Genomic DNA, 23,228 nt, shown 5'->3' with positions numbered 1-23,228 from the left:
TATGTGTATGTGTATGTGTGTATATATATATATGTGTATGTGTATGTGTGTATATATATATATATATGTGTATGTGTGTATATATATATATGTGTATGTGTATGTGTGTATATATATATATATATGTGTATGTGTGTGTGTGTGTACGCACATGTGCATATATGTATAAATAAAGTTTCTGGAATACAAATTTTCTCTGTATAACTATTATTACATAAAAAATAGAAACACTTGTCTATTTTTCTTTTGTTAAGCATTCTCGTGTCCATCTCCTACTAAATATCCTCATACATCCTCAACAAGTGAGGCTGTTCCTCCTCCGACTTCATCACAAAAGCAAGCATTTTCTCTTCCTCCTGGCCATGTTGTCTGTTGTTTCAATGATGGTGGTGTTGGCCTTTATGACTTGGGAGCCAGAAAGTGGAATTTCCTTAGAGAATTGGTAAGTCACTTTTTTTCTGTTTTGAAATGATGTTTTGGCTTACCTAGCATGTTCTTATAACAGTAAATCTGTTGTCATTCAGAAATGAAGGTTTAAGAGTTTTCTGGTTGGTGGTGATGAAGTTTGTTTGCTTGTTCTAATTGAAATATTATTGAAACTTCATGAACTTCTAAGAAATATTACCTTTGGAGCTGCCCTCATATCAGCTTGTTTTGAGGGAGAAGTTTGTGATTGGGTTCATCGCATATTAAGTGAACCTCTTTTTCCCTGATTGGTCCATTATTCAAAAGGATTTTTTTCTCCACTCAGTTTTCTTCGAAAACCTTAAATAGCTTGCAGGTATACTCCAGTATGTGTTTGAATAGAGGCTTATGTTGTTTTCGCTTTTAATTGATTTTTTTCTGTAAATCAAATGAGGCTTAAAAAATTTGTGTATATTATTTTGCTTCTCATGTTCCTGTCAAATTAAATTCCACAAGAGTGTTTTAATCAGTTAAGATGGGAAAGTTCTGAAGGGTTGAAGTATAAACTGCAATATAGAAATGCCTGGTTTTAGAACATAGAAATCACTGGAATTCTAAAAAAAAGTTTTAGAATATAATCTACAGAACTGGACTATTTTGGTCAGATACTCTTTACCTGAAAGGTAACATTAATTTCTGTTTTACAGTTTTCTCTTGCTTGTTTTTGTTTAGGTTTAGATTTTTTAATTATTGTTATCATCAATTCAATTCCAATGGACAATGCATCTCTGGCATTGCATCATCCTATTGTTTTAGGGTAACATTTCTCTGTTTTTAAAAATGTTCTTCAAAGGATAAAGTGTTACAGTCTTAGCTATTTTAATCCTTTTTTCTTTTAACTGAATAGTCAAAATGTGCAGAGGTTTTAGAACTCATAATTGGTCTAATTGCTTTTTAATAGAGCTGATTTTAGAGTTTACCTAGAGATGGACTTCTGGGGAAAAAACATTAAGTGTAATAAAAATGGATTCAACTTTTTTTTTTCCTTAAAGGGACATACTGAGACCATCTTTGATTGTGAATTCAAACCTGATAACCCTGATCTTCTTGCTACAGCTTCATTTGATGGTACAATAAAAGTGTGGGACATAAATACTTTAACAGCGGTTTACACGTCTCCTGGTAACGAGGGAGTTATTTATTCCATTTCGTGGGCTCCAGGTAAGAATATTTTGCTTAAGGTATATAAGATCTTGAGTCAGCATTGATTTGCAGCAATTTGTGTCACAAAAATATTCATTTTAGACAGAAGAGTATCTTAAAAGTTCTGAAATGTAATCAAAGTAACATATTTAAGCCTTGTAGAATCCAGTTCTTCAGCACCTGTTCAGATTTACCCGTGTGAGGAATGATCTCTGCATCTCATATTAAGTCTGTAGGAAGGAAACGCTCCAGTTTTTCTAACGTTCCGTTACAGAGGTGATGAAAAGGCTTCCTTTGCCTGGGAGGCAATTGTTTAGAAGTGTTCCAATTGTATTTTATGCTGAAGAAGTTGAATATGTGTGTTTAGTTCTGGCTCGTCCTTAGGTGGTATTCTAATCACTGAGCTGTATATTAAAGACTGCTTTTTTGTGAAATACTGTTTTTTAGATGACACTGAAGTTGGTGGGAAATTTTAATGTTGGAACTGTTCTGCAACGTATTTAGCTGAATTAAAGAGAACATTTATGATAACAAGTACTGATGTCAGTACTTGTTAACTAGGGTTCATGTGACTGAATAGCAGATAGCAGATAAACAGCAGATAAAATTTTATTGATTTTTTTTTTTTTTTTTTTTCCTCAAGTTTAAATTCAACAGACTTTCCTATGAATTCAAACTCTTAACAAGAAATATTGTTATGGGAAGCTGAATGTAGCCTGTATAAATGAAATGAATTGGCACTTCATATCAGAGCATCTCTTGCACCTTGTTCTTCACAGATGATTTGAATTGCTCTATGTAAATTATAACCGTGTGAAAAAGGATGTTCCATTTTTTCAGTTGCTTTGTTTTAAAATCTTTGCTAGTACAAACTGAAATTTTAAAAACACCTCACATAAAGAGAATAACTTGTTTGTGAGGGGGAGGAGTAGAATTGGTGCCTTTCAAGATTTGAATTCTGAATGATTAAAAATTACTACATTTAGGCTAATTGAAAGCATGTCCTTTAGCTTGTGTACTCTTTAGTTCCTTACACTTCATTGTTACCCATCTCCAACAGAACATCTTTCACATCCTTTACTCCTAGCAAGTTCCTCCCAACCTTTGTACAATTGTTTAAGCTTCATTCATAAAATATACTCTAGTATTAAAATATACTCTAGTATTTGTCATTACTTGACTTTAGTCTCAAAAGAACTTCTATCTTTGTCCCACCAGAATTTCTTTCCATTCTGTATATGCACCTTTTATCTAGACTCCCCTTGTACAAATTGCCTTTTTTTTTTTTTTTCTACATCGGGCATAGTCGTTCACTGTGGTGAGGAGAAGCTTGATTTCCCGATTCTCACATTGGAGTCTTATGTTGTTATTTCCCACTTCATAGAGTATGAGTACAGACTCAAGTACAGACTTGTTACATCAGGTGCTGCCTGGTGCAAGATTTAGGAGAACAAAAGAAGTGCAGCATTTTGCATGGTTTGTATTTGTACACAGGGAACTTCAACAGCAAATGATCTACTTCAAGCTTGAAGCATTGAAGTTGTATGTGTTTCTCAGTTTGAGTCTTTTATCAAGATTTTATCAAGGTTTTATGCTTTTATCAAACGTTATTTTCTTGTTACTTTAACAGCAAAACTTTCAACAGGCATTGAGAATACTTTTTTCAACTATACAACTTTTAGTTTACTCTTTGTTCAAAACAGGAATGTAGGAAAAAGTGTGAAACAGGTATTTACTACTTAATATCAAATACTGGCCTTAAAGTGTGGAAAAACTACTGGTTTTGTGCCATTGTTGATTTCACATTAATCGTGATAGCTTAAAAATGTCTTTCTCTAAAGGAGATCTGAACTGCATAGCAGGTGCAACAGGCAGAAATGGTGGCTTCATCTGGGACATCCCAAGATGCAAAATAGTAACACGATTCAGTGAGGTAAGATTATTTCCTTTTTGTCTATTGAATGTAAACTAGCTGTTCCCTCTAGTACCAAATAAATGTAGCAATTAAAAAAAAAAAAAAAGTGAACAATAGCCTATAACAGAAACCAATAGAAAGAAAGATGTGAGTGCTAGTTTGTTTGTGAGACAAGTGAAGTCTTTTTTACTTCCTCTGATAATGTTTGTAACCTGAGAATAGTGAAGAACCAGATAGTCTCCAGTATCTTAAAAGTGGTTCTATAGTGATATATAGCAAAAGCAATGTGGCTTCTTTCTTAAAAGTGTAAATTTATATGGACATAGACTTCAAAACTGAGGATCAAAACATAAAATAATGAGATGGTGTTCCAGATTTTGAAACATAGAAAAAGAATTTCATAGAATTTCATAGAAAAGAATTTCAGTTGCTGAAGTCTAGACTAATAAAACTGCCTTTTGAAACATGCTAAAACATGTGGCTTATTTAGAATCTTGCCTTACGTTACCAGTAATCTGTACAGGTTTGTGTGTGTCCTGGGGCAATAGCTGAAAGAGCATGCAAGCGGCATGCAATGTTTTGTAGTTTTCTCTACTGTTTTTTGTATTCTCAATATATAGCTCTAGTCTTTGTGTTAGACATAGTTACCTGTGGCTACATCTGTGTCAGAGGAAAAGGCTGCTGTTTAAGAAGACAAATGTAGAAAAGAACATCTTTAATAAAATAAAGCAAACAGCCATTCAAGAGTTCTAACACATCAGAAGATTGACACATTGCTACTATTAAACAACTGTTTTTGACCTCTGGTTCTGATGGACATCTCACTTAAGTTTTCACACTTACTCATTCTCACTAATTTTGATGTTTGGTAAAGTAGCTAGCATTTATTCAAGCTTCAGATTCATGAGCTGCTTATTCTTAATCCAATTTTGTTTCTTGTCCTGGAAACTAGGACAGTTTTACTACTGTCTGTGTCTCCCACTATGGCTTTACACACTTGGGACCTCATGGTTTTGTACATTACACTTTAGTGGGAGGAAACGGCTGGAGCCCATAGGAGAGGGAAAAAAAGCACAAGTCAATAGATAAGAGAAAAGGGTGAGTTATTTCTTATTGATAGGTATTTTGCATTTTTTGAAGCATGGAAGGAATGCTGTCTTCTGCATTGCCTGGAGTTATAAAGATTCCAAAAGAATAGCAACCTGCAGCAATGATGGATTTTGGTGAGTGTTACTGGAAGAAAAAAAAAATTGCACATCTCAGCCAGTAGATTTTGACAACGTCATCAGTGATAAATTTTATAACCCTACTCACTGGACAAAATTTGGGATATACTAATCTCCTGTATTTACTAGGATATATTTTTTATGATATAAAAAATTATAATAAAGGAAGTGTTTCCAAAAGGAATGGTGCCTGACATTTTGGTACTGAAACCTGTTTCATAAATTTTATTTAGCAAAGTGTATCTTTGTTTTTTATCTGTAGGTAGAGCAGACACTGCTCAAAAGCTATTTCTTTGTCTTCATTTTTTTTTTTGTTTTTTTTTTTTTTTAATTTTAAGAATCACTATTATAGAACAAAAAAGTATTTCCCATTTTATTATTATAGAAGGGTAGTAGTTTATTTGCAAAAACTATCAAATGCAAGGGAAGAATTTTTGTGTAATGTGTTTCAGTACTTCTAAAAATCTTCCTTTCAGCTCTTTCTAATGTTTTTCTTTCAACCCTAGTCTAACAAGAAGAGGAGAAATTTCATATTCTATACAGAAATCAATTTTTTTAAAAAGATCTGTTCATACCTGTTTTATCACCGTGACTTAGATTCTGGGCTGTAAGAATTCTTTAGGGATGGAGGTACCACAGTGTGAAAACTTTATAGCTTCTCTGGAGGAATGTTTAATTGGACTCCATCATCTATGAAACGTTTTGCTGGGAAATATATGGAACTGTACCTGAGGGGTAGGAGTAAAAGCTTCTTTCTGTATGCTTTTGTTGCTGTGTGTTTATTTGCATAGAATCAAAGCTGACTTTTGAATAGCATACTCATAATATTCTATTGTAATTGGTTTCAGTATTATTCGAACCACTGATGGCAATGTTCTTCACAAGTACAAACATCCAGCTGCAGTGTTTGGCTGTGACTGGAGTCAAAACAACAAGTGAGTGGAAAATAGCCCTGATAATTAATATTATTTACTATTGAAATGGATTACCAGCAATGCCCAGAAAGCTAATTTTTTTTACAAAGACTCCTTAATAGATTCCTAAAAAAGCTATCTTTAAACTAGAAGAAGGAAAAACAAATTGAGTATCATGCCATTTAATGGCAGACCTGTATGACAAGGCATTATGTAACCTGTTTTGGAAATGTATGTTCTGCAATTAGACAAGGCATGAGGATCTCTTAAACTACTGTTGAACACCCTAGACATCCACTAGGGCATCATATTATGCCTGAGCCAATAAGTTCCTGTCTCTCAGATGGTAATTATTTCTAGGAAAACCATTACCGTCAAAATGCCTTTCAGTTCTGGCAGCTTCTATGGTACTGCATTATATGATAGAATCATGCTGTTAGATCCTTCTCACAAAAACCTTAATATTTAACAAATTCATGATGCATTTCTGACACTTGTCTAATTCTTGCCAACTGTCCAGTTCTGAGAATACTTTATGCTACTTTGATAGACATAAATATCCATAAACAGCTATAAACGAATTTGCATCTAGAGAATTGTGCCCATTCTATGAAGTGTCATTAGAAGGAGCCCAATGTGTCTATGCTTTGAAGAGTAGCTGATAATTATTCTATGACTATAAATAATATAGCTGAATAAGAGCCTTGTATCAATTGGAGGTCTTAAATTAATGATTTACATATTCAATTTGAAAGCAAAGATGAATCAAAGCAGAACATGAAGAAACTCTTCCATTAAAATGTTAAATGTTTGTACATCATGCAATATTATAAACTGATAATAAGCATTGATTTAAAAAAAAAAAAGTATGGCAGCATTTACCCCAGTGACAAACAAAGTACTATTTGAAAAACAGAATACATTGGTGTAAGACCTTGAAAATAACTGAAGAATTCTTTGCAAATACTTGAGTTCTAATTAATGTTGGAGTTCTCATGAGTGATTTTTAAAATAATGCTGTAGTAAGGCTGTTCTTTGCTTCTCCCCTGAATTTTATCAGATTGTTTCTTGGTGAGTTTCCCAATGTGCAGTTTGTTGTAATAGCATGTAAGAAATCTGCAAGAAGGGACAAGAAAGGGCTCTGTTGTAGGCCTTATCCTCCTTGAATACTTGTTCCACTTTCCCCTACTTTTTATGTTTTTAATTTTGGAACTTGGGTTTTGAGATAGATATGAACTCTCACAATCTATAGATTTCTTCCACATTCTTTTTTCTATTTCATTAAATCATAAAGCAGCAGTAATTCAATCTAGTAGTAATTCTATTTTGAGTTCTGAATACGATATACTCACTATATTCAGAAGTGTTTGATTTGGACTCCTGTACAAACACTATTCTTCACCCTTTTTTTCTGATTATAAAAAGACAAAAGGCAAACAAAAATAAATTATTTTTAAAAGTGAATTGCAAAATATGCATCATATTTATTTTTAAACTCAGAAATCATAAATACTCATGATTCCAGTGACTAATGATTTACAATTTTTATTTTGTAGAGACATGATAGCTACTGGTTGTGAGGATAAAAATGTTCGTGTTTATTACTTGGCAACTAGCTCTGATCAGCCACTGAAAGTTTTTACTGGACATACTGCAAAGGTGTTTCATGTACGGTGGTCTCCTTTGAGAGAAGGAATCCTCTGCAGTGGCTCTGATGATGGGTGTGTATTTCTGAACTATTAGAAGATCACAAAGGGCTGTCAAAATGACTTGAGCTCTGTGCTCTTGCTGCCACTGGCACTTTAAGAAGCTCTGGGAATAATACAGTCAGTCAGACCTCTCTGTAGGTCAGATTCAGAATGCTGGGCATTAACTCCAGCCTCTTTTGTAAAATCTTCACGAAAGTAATTGTAAGTAAATATTCTGAAGCTTAGAATGTTGCTGAAGTAAGAGTCATTTCAGTAGATGATTTAATGACCATACGTCTTTTGTATCCTGTTTCAGTACTGTTCGAATATGGGATTACACACAGGATGCTTGTATAAATATTCTTAGTGGACATAGAGCTCCGGTACGAGGACTGATGTGGAATCCTGAAATTCCATACCTTCTAATATCTGGCAGTTGGGACTATTCAATTCGAATCTGGGACACAAGAGATGGAACATGCTTGGACACTGTTTATGATCATGGAGCAGATGTATATGGTATTACTTAAAATATATTTTCTTTCTGTATTAAAATGAATTGTAAGTACTTGACCACGCTTTTAAATTCTATCTCTGCTAGGATTAACATGTCATCCTAGTCGACCATTTACTATGGCATCTTGCTCTCGTGACTCTACTGTGAGACTTTGGTCACTGACACCGCTTATAAATCCTCTACCAATAAATATCTTAGCAGATAAATGTTGGGATGAGGTTATTGGTAATATAGGTAAGTAAATTGCATGTGTAATTGTTTTGAATGTTATACACGTTACTGTACTTAAAATTACGTATGCATATATAATTTATGAATCTTTATGTGCATTAGATCGTGCTGTAGAATCTGGTGCTCCTCCTTTGCTGTGTGGTAAAGTTTCCAGAGATATTAAGCAAGAAGTGGAAAAGATGGTAGGAAATCCTCGAGAAGAAAAACTAAAGTGGTTTTCAGAATGTTTTTCTGTAAGTATTCTATAAACTTAAGGATCATTGGCGGCACTTTAAGGATGTTAGACAACATACTGTTGGCATTTTGTCCTGCTTTCTCCTCTGAAGTCAACCTCCAGAACAAAAGCTTTTTGCTTCTACTGTTCTATTCTCTCTTACTTGAAGGGAATTCAAAAAACATGCAGAAATCAAATCTTTCTCATAATAATTCTGCGTACAAAAATGTGTGACTGAATTTGTGAAGACCAAGCTTTCTTAAAGGGAAACAGATGGAACAGTTTAATTTTTCATAAGAATATGAATTAGACTTTTCTGTTGAAGCAAATACATTTTATATCAAACTACACTGAATTTTAATCTGCCAAAGGGTTGCTGGATAAGGTTTAAACTACCAGAGTCTGTGTGATACCAGACTGCTGTATAATCTGGCAGCTGTAGATGTGAGCTACTTTTGCTTCGGTGTCCGTCAGTTGACTTTGCTTTGTTGCAGAGTAGAATTTCCTTTAAATCACTGTAGCTTTTTGGTGCAGTTGAGTTGAAATTACCAACTCTTGAATCCCTATGAGCACTTAACCTGCATGGAAGCTGAAATTGAGGTAGAAAAAGCGCAAAAATGTCTTAGGATTACAGTTTATATGAGACACTGATGTTCTATAAATGAATATGCTGATCTACAAAGACCAACTTCATGCAAAATATGTGTATGCTTTGATTTCTGGCTAAATTTTAGGATATGATGCTGAAACACTCCTCCTCAATTGCAAATCCTGAAATTTCCTGACTGTTCCTTTAAAATGTTCTTCTACAATTCCTTGTTTGATGAAAATGCTACATTTTGATGTCTGTTAATTCTAGAATATTAGAATTTTACACTACAGAATACTAGAATTTTCAGAGAATAGCTTTTTCTCATCAGCTGTTCAGTGGTTTTTAAGTCCAGCACCTGCTTAAACTATTGTGAGTAGATTCTTCTGATTTTTACCAGCTCATAAATAACGAGGCTTCTAAACATGTCGTTTTTTTTATTCTTATAAAAGTTCTTTCAGTTCTTTCAGGTCAAAGGCTTAATGATTTTTTTGTAAGCTTTTCTAATTACTTATTCCCTTCAAGTATTAATTCAATATAAAGCCATCATCCTCCTTTTACAGAGGCAAATATTGAAATACTAGACCAGTGTAAATGCTTAAAATTTTAGGAAAAAAAACTCAAAAAAAAAAAAAAAATATCACTGTAACCTGTAAGAACTTGTGTACTGATGCACCAGTCGTGTCTCTTTCTTAATGCAGACAGCTGGATTTTGCATTGAACTTGGGCTTGTTTTTTTGTTTACTTGGCTCATGCATTTCTTCCACAAAAGATAGTAAACAACTTCTTGGATATCCGTTGCAACCCAGCAGATACTGTTTTATGCCTGCACTAATTACAACATAGCTAGTATCCACTAGGAAAGAAAAGAGGAAGATGATGAGCCTTCAGCTGTGACTACACATAAGCAAATACTTAAATTCATGAATCTTATGGTATCTTCTGTATTCAGAAATGAAGGGGTTTTATTATCTTGAATGTTGTTTTCATAGTAAAATTTCTAACTTTAAAACAGTCTGGAATTTTATTCCTTGGAATTGATTGGCAAGCATTTTTCAAGGTCTCAGCAAGTTTTGTTTCTCTTGAATATTATTGTAATACAACTTTCTTTTTCATCTGTAACAACTTTAGCCTCCAGGAGGCAACAAAAATTTGTGGAATTTAGTTGCTGTAATAAAAGGACAGGATGATAGTCTGCTTCCACGAAATTACTGCAAAGGAATTATGCATGTCAAACATCTTGTTAGATTTAGAATGGTAAGTGAAACATAAATGTTATGTGAAAAATGTTAATAATCTGTTTATTATTTCACATATATATAAATAGCGTGTGATGTTTTATAAAAGGATCACAACTTTATGTGTGAAAATTATTGTGCAACGTTAGTTCTCTATGCAATACTGATCTGTTAGAACAGGGGCTTCTAGGTGAGTCTGTAGTGATTTGATAAATACTATACTAAAGTTCTAAGTTTTATTCTATACTCAGTAAAGTTAGTTTGTAATATAGAACCAAAGTTTATATGTGTCCATATGAGGGAAAGGGATATTTATATGTGAAAAATAGGGAAGAGGCAGCAGAAATAGGCTGTCTGGAAGGAGTGGAAAAGCAAGAACCTGTCGTTAATGGAAATGCATAGCTTTAGACTGATTCAGATATGAATGCAAAATTCCAGTACCAGGAATTATTTATATATGAATATGCAATCAAATGTACAATTTGTACAGAATATGAAGATATGTGGTTGTTTCAGGGACTTCTCAGGGAAGCTAAACAATCCCGTGTTCTAACGACTGAGTTGGAAATAGAGGAAAGTGATTTAATTGTGTGAATGAGGTCGTGCTTAACTGCCACCTTAAAGAACTAAATACCCACTGGGTATTATGTGATGTTTGCTATTGCATGCTGTCTTTTTTGTGTAAGTCAGAAGACTCTTATTAAGGAGTAGCCTTATGTATCTTAAGGCTGTGGTGATAGAAATTTTTTATTGCAGATGTTAACTGTGATTACAGCAACTACATCGTAACAAAGTAAGATAGTTTGGTTTGAAAATAAAACAAAAAACAAATAGTTTGCCTTCCTCAGCAGCTGACATTGCCATAGTAAACTGTAATGTAGACAAAAAACTGAAACTGCAAAGAATGGCCACAGTTTATTCAGTACTGTTGAAATATAAACATATAAAGAGCTAAAGGTGCTTTCATGTGCATTTACGGTAGAGCTCAAGAATTCAGGATATATGAAACGTGAAGTTTATTTTTGCTCTTTAATGTTTGTTGTGATCCTTTCGCAGCTTATTTCTCAGACTCTGCCAGATGGGGAAATTTGCTCTTACCTCTTAAACCAGAATAGAAATTGCAGTTGTTAGAAATATCAGTTAATTATTGGTCATATGGATGTGACAGAACATTAAACCCACTGTCTTTATTCTTTCTTTATTTGGAAATCAGTAGAAGAACAATAACTATGACCTCCAGGAACATTTTAGATTCAAAATAGAGAGATGCTTGTAATGGACATTTAGGTGAGGTGATGTTAGATATGAGAGAATGGTTGAGAATGAACCAAAATATGTACAAGATTGAAGGACATAGCAAGGAAAGTCTATGCTGTTCTGAGAAGAGTTTTTCCTAAATTATCGCTTTTGTATTCCATTGCAATGTTTGACTATAATGCATTCTTCACAAAACTTGTTTTCATCATTGCAAACTAACTGAATTATTTCTTTTTTTCCTTTTTTTCATCAGTCTGAAGCGCATGAACTGACAGCAGTAAAAATGTCCATATTTGGAGGCGGTATTGGTGCACGAAGTAAAAAGGAAGCGCTTAAGGAGGCTGCAGAAATACATTTAAGATTAGGACAAATTCAGCGGTATTGTGAACTGATGGTAGAGCTCGGAGAGGTAAAATATCAGAAAATTACTGAAAAGAATTAAATACAGAAGATTATGAAAACCGTCTGGTATAGCAACAAAAGGCGAAATAAATCTTGAAAAGTGATCTTGCTCTAGTTAAATTGTTTTTAGCATACAAAGACTAATCCGTAGCTCATTACACTTTTAACATTTTGACAAATTTATTGTAATGGAAGAAATATAAAAAGTAATTAAAGATACAGCACTTTCCCAACGTACAATCATCAGGAAAAACATATTGCTGCTTTCTTCTAGTGGGATAAAGCTCTCTCAGTTGCACCTGGTGTATCGATGCAATATTGGAAGAAGTTAATGCAAAGGTAAAGTGATGAAAATGAAGTGCTGTGTTGTAGCTTCTGTATTTAAAGTAACACAAACAACAAGTACTAAGATGAAATACTTGTATTAGTATTAATTGCTTCTGTTACGGCACTCTAGCAATGTTACATTTCTTTCAGTAAGCTTTGGCCTGAAACTGTCAGAAACTTCAACACAAATGTGATTGTGGATATCGAGTTAAAAAGTTAAGCATAAAATACAAGTTCAACTCAAATCTTTGTCTGGTAGAATGCAGTATCCTTAAAGCTTGCATCTTCTGAGATTTGTAAATGCAGATGGGTTTTGGTGAACTTTCTGTAACTTCATCTAACACCTATACCATGAAGTGTAGTGGTCAATTTTATACCTAGATCTTTCTTGTTTATTTATTCATTTCTTTAATTAGGAGAGCTGATCAGTTAATTCAGGAAGAAAGTGATGATGCCATCCCATGCTGTATAGCTACTGGAGACGTGAAGAAACTAGTTGCTTTCTTTAGTTCAAGAGGACAGCTGAATGAGGCTCTACTTGTTGCACAGGTATTACTACATATACCAGTGTATGTCATAGCATTTAGCTATTCATTTCTGACTCTGAAGACGACGAGCATATTTAAAAGACTAGCTCTGTTCACATTATAAAATCGCTAACTAACGAAATCCTGCTTTTTACTTTCGTGCTCTATTGGCCGCTTTTTTACTAAGGTCATAAAAAATGCATCTCCCTGATTTTAAGCCCGATTCTTCTAAATTCCAAAGGGGCAGCTATAATAAAATCCGATGATTAGTGCTAGGTTAAAGTAAAATATATATATATATTTTTTTTATATATATAACCTGACTCTTACCAATCTGCTATTTTAAATTTCTTAGTTTCACATATTTTTCCATCAAAGCCTTAGTTATACTTCTTCCTCCAGAATCTTAGGGTGAAATTTTTCAGCTGTAGTAGTAATAAACATAGGAAATCAGCACTTGTATTCAGGTAACCTTTTAATTTAATACAATAAAACAGTACAATCACCTTGTAAATGCAAGTTACAGGGTATGCAAAACATGCAAGTCTGGTAATTCATTTCCATTTATCATTGTTCCTTTATTTTCTAAGTAATTTTTGCCTGCTTAATACAGCTTCTTGAACTGTCAGGTTTTAAAGAAACAAAAAAGGCTTTGCTTATGCTGCTTTGGCTTTTCTGGATTTGCTGGTATGCCTACTAAAGTATGTCCTTGGATTTCAACTTCCAGTCACAGCCATTTGTTCCTAGTGGCCAAGCTAGCAGCCCTCACTATCCATTTGAAGCTGATTCAAAACCTGAAAAAATTGTCTACAAACTCATAGAAAAGAAGAGATCTCTTGCTTCTGTAGACTTCCTTGTGTAGCTGAATAAAACCAGGCTAAAACTTTACTATGAACAGGCTTGTTGATTTAAACACTTCTTTTGCTATAGTTGGACTTTAGAAGAATTTTTAGAGAGCTCAGATTTATTCTTATTGAAAATCACGTGATTGGTTATAATTCACATTTTCATGAATCTGTCACTTTATGCTCTTGCAGGCAGCTTGTGAAGGAAATACACCGTTCTCCACAATGAGTGGATCTTCCAATTCTGATTTAAACAATACAGATGATTATAATGCGTAAGTTGTTGTAGTTTATAATTAAAATCATCAAGTGGAATAAATCTCAGTAGTTTAATTTGGAACCGGCAATGCAAAATTTGACAACAAAGTACTACATCTTCTAGTGTTTATTTCGTGGAGCCAATTGTCCTCCAACGGATGCTGTACTGTATAATCTCCCCTGTATTGCCCCTTTCTGGCTTTTTTTTTTTTTTTATTATACATGTACTGCTATTGCAAGGAACATTCTTATACACTTAAATATGTCCTTAAACATTTAGCTTTATTTCTTTAGAGTTTTTGGAAAATGTAGAGTAAGTTTTATTATTAAGTAGTATCTGGGAGACCACATATTTTACACAAATTCTCCTGAAAGCTTTGGTGTTTTTCCTCAGAAGCCACTATTCCTTCCTTGTTCAGAACAGTGCTCAAAAGTCTCTGTGACATTATCAAGCTGTATGTTTGCTAACAAAAGGAGCTTGGAGACTGTGTGGTTACTTCATGTACCTTCATAGGTTTTGAGCAATTGGAGAGAAACTTATGCAGTGTTCACAAGTACGGGACTAATATCGGTGTACTGTATTTTTCTTTCCTCAGTCTGAGGCAGTGCTGTACTGGTGTTGATTTTTGTGAAATCAATCCACATGAATGTGCATTAGCATAGATGGATTCAGTTCAAACCAGTAGCTTTTTTGACTAGAGCGTCATTATTTGTAATTTAGATATAGAAACTTCAGGATACTTAAGCAAACTTGTATTTAAATTTAAAGCTAAGCAACTCTAACCTTAAAGTTATTTTGCTGAATTCATGTGTTGTTAACTGCAGGCTTCTTCAGAAGGTCAGTGAGGAACTGGCAGAGTGGTATTTCCAAGATGGCCATGCAGTGCTTGCCGCGTGTTGCCATCTGGCTGTTGAAAACATAGAGGTGACTTCTCATTTCTCCTTTCCGATTTTCTTTTTAACTCTTTATTTGCAGAAAGCCAACATTGACTTTTTATATCACCACGTATTAATGATCTGGTTTGTGTTTTGTTTTTCCAAATGTGCGTGCTGCATTCTAAATGCTACTAGTTAAACTTGGTTTTGCCTTTGTATTTCTTTATGCACAGGCTTGATCTTTGCAATATTGAAGGTAGTGGCAAAATCCTGGTTATTTTTTTTTTTTTTAAATTCTGGATTTCTCTCATGAACACAAAGGTTTCTTCTAAAGTAGTGCTTCCTGTTTATTTCCATGAAAACAACAACAGATAGAGAGAGCACAATAACACTGTTTGATGGAACAAATTGTCAGCTGCAGAACACTGTTTGTTGTTACCATTAGTTATGCATTTTCTCCAGTGATGAACAAGAGCCAGCATGCCGTGCTTGTAACAGTCTGAACTAGTGGAGGTGACCTGTTGTTGCCACTGCTGATAAGCCCCACGCAGCTCTTCGCTGTGCTAATATCTGCTGTTTGATTTCCATAAACATGCAGCAAGCATCAAAGAAAGTCAGTAGGTGCTTTTTTTTTTTTTTTCCACATAGAGGAATTAAATTGCGATCTTTGCTTCACGTGCAATTCCATGTCAAATGCCATTTTGTCAGATTACCTCTGCTGCCATCTGATACACAACAAAAATGTTTCATGGGATATTGGTGGGAATGTTAAACTTATACTGCTGTATCACCAACATCTGCCTCTGACATCATGGGACAATGTAATAAAATAAATGACATTGCTTTCAAAGCAGCCCTCGTAATACATTGTTTAATTGAATTTTAGTAAAGGCAGTATATATGATCCTTCAGATCCCTTCCAACCCTGGCCATTCTGTGATTCTGTAATACACTGTACCTAGATATCTTGCATATATACATATTCACAGCATTATTGTTTACTGTTTTTGTGACCCAAAATACCTATTCAGAATTGGAACTTCATTGTACTATGAAGAATGTGATCTCCACCAAATTTGATATAAACAAAGTCAATAGGAAAAAAAAAAACCTTGGCGAAAAAAATGGCAACTTGTAAGATTTTCATTTTCTTATAATTTTTTAAATTACCTCTTTTCCTTGCTCTTTGGTCTTTTTTGCTTCTGATCCAACATGTTCTATCTTTGCTGTTCCTTCAAATGAGTAAAATCCTACTTTCTTTCTCTGAAGAAAAAGTTGTCAGTTAATGTCTGTATTTCAAATTATAAGCTTGAAGTTTTGTATAGTCTTGCTGTTTAATGTTCTACTATTCCTATCAGCAACTCCAGTTACCCAGAGGATATGTACAGGAGAGACATTACTGTTTTGTTGTTTTTTTTGTTTTTTTGTTGTTGGTTTTTTTTTTTTTTTTGGAGATCCATTTCAGCAAGAAGGGTGGTGAAATATTTATTCCAAATACTACTGTCCTTACCTAGAACTTAGCTATCGTGATAGTGATTCCTTTATGTATGAAGTTTAATCTCTTTGATCAAATGAAGGAAGTATCTGCAAAAGGAAATCTATTAGATTATTTGAAAACTGATTAAAACATGATATGTAATTACTACGCATTCAAGAGGCTTAAATTTTATGTGAAAAGTTTGTTTAATGCGTTTTTTTAAATTCCTTTTTGTAAAAAAGCAGTCTTGTAAATGAATGTCATGTACTGAACATGGTGAATCCTCAAAAATGATTGTGTCCTTTAATTATACAATTTTTTCATTGAGCAAGCTTGCAGTGGCAAACCTGATTCGTGGAAATGAGCTGGAGTTGGCAGTCAGTGTGGGTACTGTCTTAGGAGAAAGAGCAGCACAAGCAACACATTATGCCCTAGAATTACTAGCAAGAAAATGTATGACAGTAACAACATGGTAAGAATTTTTTACTCCAAAGAAGATTTGTTTATTCCCCTCCCCTGAAAAAAAAAAATGGTCTGTCTCATACTGAGGCTTACATTCACCAGGCCACTGTGAGTAGATAAATTTCTGCTTGAATCGAAATCGCACCTATGAAGTGCAGAGAATGCAAACATTCTACTTTAACCTCAAAATAGATTGTGTGGACTTTAAGTGAGAGAAGAGTCATTGTCATTTACAGTATAAATAACACTGAAGAAGCTAGATATCTATTTGGGCACTAATTAGCATAGTAAGTCCTAGTCTATACTGAGTAAAAGTGATTGCTTTGGATAGAGTGAGGCTAGTATTGAATGACAAAGTCAAAAGACACTGAAATTTAAGCAGGATCTGCAAAGTGATTCTAAGTTCTTGTTTGACAACTTAAAATCACAAGAGATTGAGGAATTACTTTATACTGATACTGGATATCCAGGGCAGCTGACAAGATTTGAAAATGAGATTAATGTTTAAGCTGGAGGAGTCGGTTATTTGTTACATACAGGGAAATTTCATTTCTCTGCTAGATTTTTTTTTTTCTTCTTACTTGTAGTGGCTTTACTTGGAAAGATATGTTTTTGGTTTGTTTGTTCTTTACCAATAAAATGTTGCTAAGATATATCTGGCAGCTGTACAGTTATTGCAGAATTTACATTCAATAGACCACGTATTTAAACAGATGTGATTGGGCCTCAGTTTTGCTTCTAAACTTAAAATTTGCTTAGGCAAATAAAAAGATAGAAATTCTTGAGTCTCTTCATATTTTGTAGTACAGATACAGCATAGAGTAGTATCCTTTGGTTTTCTGTATTCATGTGATCATGCATGGGTAAGATGGAGCTTGAGAGCCTCTGAGCTTATTTGAAAGCCTCGCTTCTTTGCACCAGTTCTTCTTTTTAAGAATATCCACCAGCTGGAAACATTTTGTTTCAGAGAAACATTGTAGAGACCTCAAGGAATATCAAAAGGTTGATAACTAATGAAATCAATTTCTGATGGAATGTTTTTTCTAGAAATGCTTGAAAATATGAAATCCAAACAAAAAAAGTCAAAACTAAATATGAATGCCCCCTCCCAGTCTGCGGCCACAGGAAAAACATGCAGCTGTTCAGAGTAAATGAGTGAGAGTTTATGAACACCATTTTAATTTTATTTTATTTGTTTAGCATCTAAGTACAGTTAAAATGAACTTTCTTCAGAAGGCAAGTAATAGGTTACTTGAAATACTGAATTCTGTGTAACCTGATAGAGCCACCTTATTTTTTCTTCATACACTAAGTATTTCTTTTCAATTTGATTCTTGAAAAATATTCTACATAACACAATTTGAGGCCATTTTATGAGTGTTTCTTTGAATTTTTTAATGAACATTTGATTTTAGTTTTCAGCTGAGCAGTTTCTAGTCAATTTTAAAAATAGAGTAGTTATTGCTTATTAAAGTGATTATTTTTTCCAGTCACCCTGCCAAAAGCAGGTTTGCCACCTACTAGGTCTAACTGCCCAGGGCCCCATTGAACCCAGCCTTGAATGCCACCAGGGATGGGGCATCCACAGCTTCTCCCAGCAACCTTTCCAGTACCCCAGTACCTCACTGCCCTCTGAGATCTTGAAAATTTGTGAAATATGCTATATTCTCAAAGTCTTTTTGTATCTTGGAAAAATGGCTATTTCATAGTAATTGTATAACACATCTTCCAAAGATCTTTTGGCATTAGGTTTTTTAGGTTGTCAAAAGGCACTGGAAAGATTTCTTCTGTTATTCAAGTAGGCTTACCTGATTCTGGGATATGCTGTTGTTATTTAGTTACTTCCTATTCAAAATTTCTTCTGTATTCAAAGTGAGAATATAAAACAAAAATTTGTTCAAGATTTGTTCATTATTGTTTCAATGTCTTCCTTTTAGCTTTCCATCACTTGGATACAGGTATATTGCTTGTTTCTAGAAAGAGAGAAGTGTGTAATTTTGTTTATTGTTTATTGCATTGTTTACTGCACCAAAAATAGACAGTAGACTCATATGTAGTTGCTTTGTTGCTTCTATCTCATCTGAAAGTAGCTGTATTGTTTATTTTCTTCTGTAAAGTAGTCAGTGGAAAACTCTTTCACATTCTTTCTACAAACAATTAAGAGTAACTGTATGTTGTCTTGCTTATCCAGGGACTTAGCAGCTGATCTTCTTATGATGATTCCTGATAATAAGCTGCAGTTGATAAAACTTTGTGCTTTTTATCCTGGATGCACAGCTGAAAGAAATGACCTACATGAAAAGGTACGTTGAAAAAGAATTCATCTGAATGCTAACAGAGCTTGTGTGTTGATTTCTTTCTTAATTTCAGAATATTTAAGACCACGGCCTAATAAAAATTGTAAGATTTTTGTCACTAACAGTCTTATGTTGTATACTTAATCTTGCTTTCTGTTTTGTGCACTGTTTCCATGGCACAAGTTACTTCCACAAGTAGCTTATGATCATCAGAATTACTTGTCTGTAGGGTTCATAGCCGCCTCCTTACTTGTGTAGCCTAACCAGATCTTGGTAGGGCACCTTTATCTACTACCCCAGGTTTGTTTTACTTCTTAGATCTGTAACTTCCTTAAATCCTCCCTCCCCTCTTTTCGGAAGCGATAGAGTCTGCTCCACTACCTTCCTTAATGTTCAACATCTGTTAAGCAGTAGTAGCAAGTTCGCAATCATTAACAACGCAAACAGATGTTAATTGTGTTCAATTCAAGTTAGAGAACCACCTCTTCTGTTCTCTGGTCTAAATGGCTTTCTTTATGCCTGGTGTATGGAGGCATCTTTCAAACATCTTTTCAGAGAGAGATTGATCTTAATGTTTTGTATTCTTGTGCATCTTAGATAATTCTTTAAATATTATAATAATTCTTTAGCAAAATCATTGTTTTCTAGTGTAATCTTCCTGATGTAGAAGAGTGTATGCGATTGGCAGAAACAACTGAGGCACTCGGTGATATATTTGAAACTATAAAGTACTATCTGCTAAGCAGTGAACCAGAAAAAGCTCTCCCTATTGGCATTCAGTATGTGAAAGGTACTTGAATAAAGAAACTTTTTAAAGCATAATTAATTTGTATAGCTTGTCTCTTCAATTATTTTCTCTATTTTTGAACAGAACAACTCCGTGACTCACATTGGACTTTAGATTCAGTATGTCCATACCTTGACCTTCTAAGTTACATTCGCACTGAACAATTAATGCTGACTAACTGTACAGAGTGAGTATGTTTTCCATATTTATGAAAGTGGAAGTTTCACTTAAAGAAACGTATAGATTAAAAAAAATCTATTGGTTCAAACTGTTAAGTATCACTTTTGTTTGACAAGAACAGTGGTACAAACAGATTGCTGTCAATAGGTTAATTCTCAGCCTGGAGAACTGAATGTGGAATTCTCCTAAATTTTCAAGGTTTAGCAAAAAGAATAAGAGATTTGCCTGCTACTTTTGCAGGCATTTACAGTGGGTGTGTCAATATTGGTCTTATTTGGAGAAGCTCACTTTGATTAGTTTTCTGTTTCAGTTTTTTGAAGAAGAGCAGTGATATCACACACAATGTGTTTTTATGTCAAAGTGTTAAGGAAATTCAAGCAATCAAGCAATTTAAGTTAATCTTAAAATTAACTCTAAAATAGTTAGATTGCTGTGTTTCACCATTCATTAAAAGATCGTTTAAATTAGGCCTGGATGGTTGCAAAGATGTATATGAAGAACTAAAATGAGCAGAAAGCTTAACTCGTGTCTGTGGGGAAAATTGATAGTACTCAAGATCATACAAATATGGTGCAATTTTATTTAAAGTTTTGTTGTATTGAAAGGTCTGAGCACCACTGTTTTGTAATGTTATGTGACTGTTATGTGCTAAAATGTAATGGTTTGGTTTAGTGAGAAATACTGGTAATAGGTGGATGGTTGGACTGGGTGATCTTAGATGTGTTTTCCAACCTTGGTGATTCCACAATTCTGTAATTTTTATATCAGTATAAAGCAGGTGAAATGTAATAAGTTACATCACACAGAAACTAAACATAATTAGCAGACGTATTCCTCATAAAGCATGGACTGATGAGATAGGCTTTAAAATTTTATATATTTGAATGTGTTTTTTTAAAATGCTTGAAATCATTATTGTTCATAATTAATACTTGTTCATTTATAGATTTCGGAATGAGTTGCTAATTTTGTGCGGTTATATCGGTGCTTTACTTGCTATCAGAAGACAGTACAATAGCATTGTACCTGCACTTTATGAATATACAAGGTAATATTATGCTTTTAGTAACACTTCAAAATCTCAGTTCCTTTTATGGTATATGCTGTAGGCAGATCATGTTTCTGGGTAGATCAACTTCTGAATTAATGATTTCAGTAAAACACTTTGTTGTGTAAGGAAAAACTGGTTTTTTAGATGAGCATTCAGCATTACTTCCGTGCATGATTGTATGCTGTGTAGACCTCTTGTGAAGACTTGCTCAGTAGCATCAAGGGCAAGCTGTGACTTCAGAGCTTGTATCTGTGCACTTGCTTCCTTTCCCATCATGAAACCTTCTGGTACTCAGTGAGCTAATATTCCCTATCTGCAAGCTTTTTGCTTGGTCTAGCACGCTTGCCTCCACTTGGTCCTGCCCAACCCAGTCACGACTTGACCTGACTTTAGCCTTGCCTGCTTGTCTTGTCCTCATCAAATTGACCTGGGTTGACTTAACTTGGTGCATTTGATCTGATGCGACTTGGCTTAACCTCACTGACGTGGCCCCACCTACCTGACCCTACCTGACATGGCCCATTTGACTTCACCCACTTGACACCACTTGGCTTGCTTACCTGGTGAGATCCCACTTGGCCTGAACCACTTAACCTAGCCTAAGTTGTCTTCACTTGACTCTCTTGGACTTGACTGAATTAAATCAATCCACTTGACTTGAATTCAGATCAATAATCTCTGTTAATCTGCTGCTAAATAAAATGTTTATATGCAGTACTTCAGTACTCCTTCAAAAATGTAACCACTGTTATTTAGTCTTCCTCTGTGCTGTCCATCTGACTAATTGCCATTTCTAGCAATAACATCTCCCTCACAGTTTGGTGCACTCAAATCTTTTTGATTTTATTCCTGTTGGGTAACAAAGCCGTGTCCAAGATGTCACTGATTTCACAATGCAGCTTGTTTTGCCTTTGCTAGATAGGATATTGCTTCACATCAGTTATATATACTTAGTTGCAGTCAGCTTGTCATTATTAGGAAATAAAAGTCTTAAAGTATTGAAGGGCCTCTTAAAAAGGGGGGGAGGGGAGGAGGAAATTAAGATAATTAAAGATAAGCTTAAATAAATATATAAATATATAAATTGAGATACCTAAAGACAAGTTTAAAAGAAAAGGTCTATCTTATATCTAGTAATTTAATATTTCTGTGGCTTCATGCTGGTGACCATCATGAAGGATGAAATGATGAAGTTGTATCAAAAATAGTTGAATATTATTTCTTTCAAGAAAATATGCATTGTTAATTTGGGCTTTATTCTCATTCCTTTTCAGTCAGCTTTTAAAAAGACGGAAAGTATCTGTACCGTTGAAAATTGAGCAGCTCTCTGAGGAATTAGATGCGTGGAGAGCCTTCATTCAATCAACCAAGTATGTGGAAAATAAAAAATTAGTATGATGATTCTACTAGCATTTAAATGTTTTGTTATGAATACAATATTATCTCCTTTGTAAAAATCTTTATATTAATGTTTAAAAAAAATATTTTATGGATGTTAGTTTCCAAAACAAATTATGATGTGTAGTTGGAAAAAAAACTTCTTTTTTCACAGACCTACCAATGAATTGCCATGCACCCCACCATCTGAGTCACAGAAAAAGGTCTATTCAATACTGGTATCACGTATACAAGAGGAGCCTCTGAAAGGAATGATTGGGCCTGACTATGTCACTGGATCAAATCTTCCCAGCCATTCAGATGTTCACATCTCTTGTTTGACAGGGCTAAGGATACAGGTCAGTTTCAGAGAGCCCAGGTAAACTCATCATGGTGTTAGCAGTGAGTATTGATGAGATTACCATAAATCTAAGGTACATACCATCATGTGCGAAGACTAATATTTTCCATATTGTTACAGTAGCAGAAGTTAAAGATAAGGACAAGTGCTGAGATCTGCTATATAAATAAGGTTATGTAAAGAGTTGTCCAGCCAAATGATTACTCAGTTTACCAATCTGAAACTTCTTAGTTTTCATGGGGAAAAAAAAAAGCTGCATTCATTTTGCCAAATTTTGTCTTTTTACATACACGTTTATTGTAAATTATCTCATATATATCATTGTCTCACTGCGGCTTGATTAAAAAATGTCATGTTCAACCACATACTGACATTGTGTTTCCATTGTGATTAATAATAACAACAGAATAGTTAAAATTCATTAATTAAAGTCAGATAGTAAAAATTGAATATTTAAATATTTTTGCTTCACTTCCGTAGGATTTAAAGATCAAAACATGCTTGCCCTTATAATGCCTTTTTTGGTATTTCTGGGAAAACTAGATGGGTCCTGAAAACACTACTCTGTATGGCTACTTTCTCCAAGTGCTGCCTCAGTGTGAAA

The 23,228-nt window shown here is 34.2% G+C and overlaps 1 protein-coding gene across 1 annotated transcript in view; it reads left to right on the top strand.

Moving 5' to 3' along the window:
• Positions 1 to 23,228, top strand: part of WDR17 (WD repeat domain 17) — a 38,977-nt gene that overhangs the window by 14,133 nt on the left and 1,616 nt on the right. The window contains exons 7-29 of the mRNA XM_042811449.1: positions 255 to 442; positions 1,458 to 1,626; positions 3,450 to 3,541; positions 4,664 to 4,746; positions 5,598 to 5,684; positions 7,220 to 7,384; positions 7,668 to 7,870; positions 7,953 to 8,102; positions 8,202 to 8,332; positions 10,034 to 10,159; positions 11,651 to 11,806; positions 12,074 to 12,138; positions 12,543 to 12,675; positions 13,691 to 13,773; positions 14,582 to 14,681; positions 16,442 to 16,581; positions 18,509 to 18,529; positions 18,763 to 18,874; positions 19,517 to 19,658; positions 19,740 to 19,842; positions 20,782 to 20,883; positions 22,161 to 22,256; positions 22,412 to 22,622. Coding sequence (XP_042667383.1) covers positions 255 to 442; positions 1,458 to 1,626; positions 3,450 to 3,541; positions 4,664 to 4,746; positions 5,598 to 5,684; positions 7,220 to 7,384; positions 7,668 to 7,870; positions 7,953 to 8,102; positions 8,202 to 8,332; positions 10,034 to 10,159; positions 11,651 to 11,806; positions 12,074 to 12,138; positions 12,543 to 12,675; positions 13,691 to 13,773; positions 14,582 to 14,681; positions 16,442 to 16,581; positions 18,509 to 18,529; positions 18,763 to 18,874; positions 19,517 to 19,658; positions 19,740 to 19,842; positions 20,782 to 20,883; positions 22,161 to 22,256; positions 22,412 to 22,622 — 2,858 coding nt within the window. The remainder of the gene's footprint in view (positions 1 to 254; positions 443 to 1,457; positions 1,627 to 3,449; positions 3,542 to 4,663; positions 4,747 to 5,597; positions 5,685 to 7,219; positions 7,385 to 7,667; positions 7,871 to 7,952; positions 8,103 to 8,201; positions 8,333 to 10,033; positions 10,160 to 11,650; positions 11,807 to 12,073; positions 12,139 to 12,542; positions 12,676 to 13,690; positions 13,774 to 14,581; positions 14,682 to 16,441; positions 16,582 to 18,508; positions 18,530 to 18,762; positions 18,875 to 19,516; positions 19,659 to 19,739; positions 19,843 to 20,781; positions 20,884 to 22,160; positions 22,257 to 22,411; positions 22,623 to 23,228) is intronic.

This window comes from Centrocercus urophasianus, unplaced genomic scaffold (genome assembly GCF_019232065.1).
Source record: "Centrocercus urophasianus isolate 14NV4802_14NV808 unplaced genomic scaffold, USGS_Curo_1.0 seq_13, whole genome shotgun sequence".
In the NCBI taxonomy this organism is placed as follows: Eukaryota; Metazoa; Chordata; class Aves; order Galliformes; family Phasianidae; genus Centrocercus; species Centrocercus urophasianus.
The sequence above is the reverse complement of the archived record's forward strand: the minus strand, read 5'-3'. Positions and strand labels throughout refer to the sequence as shown.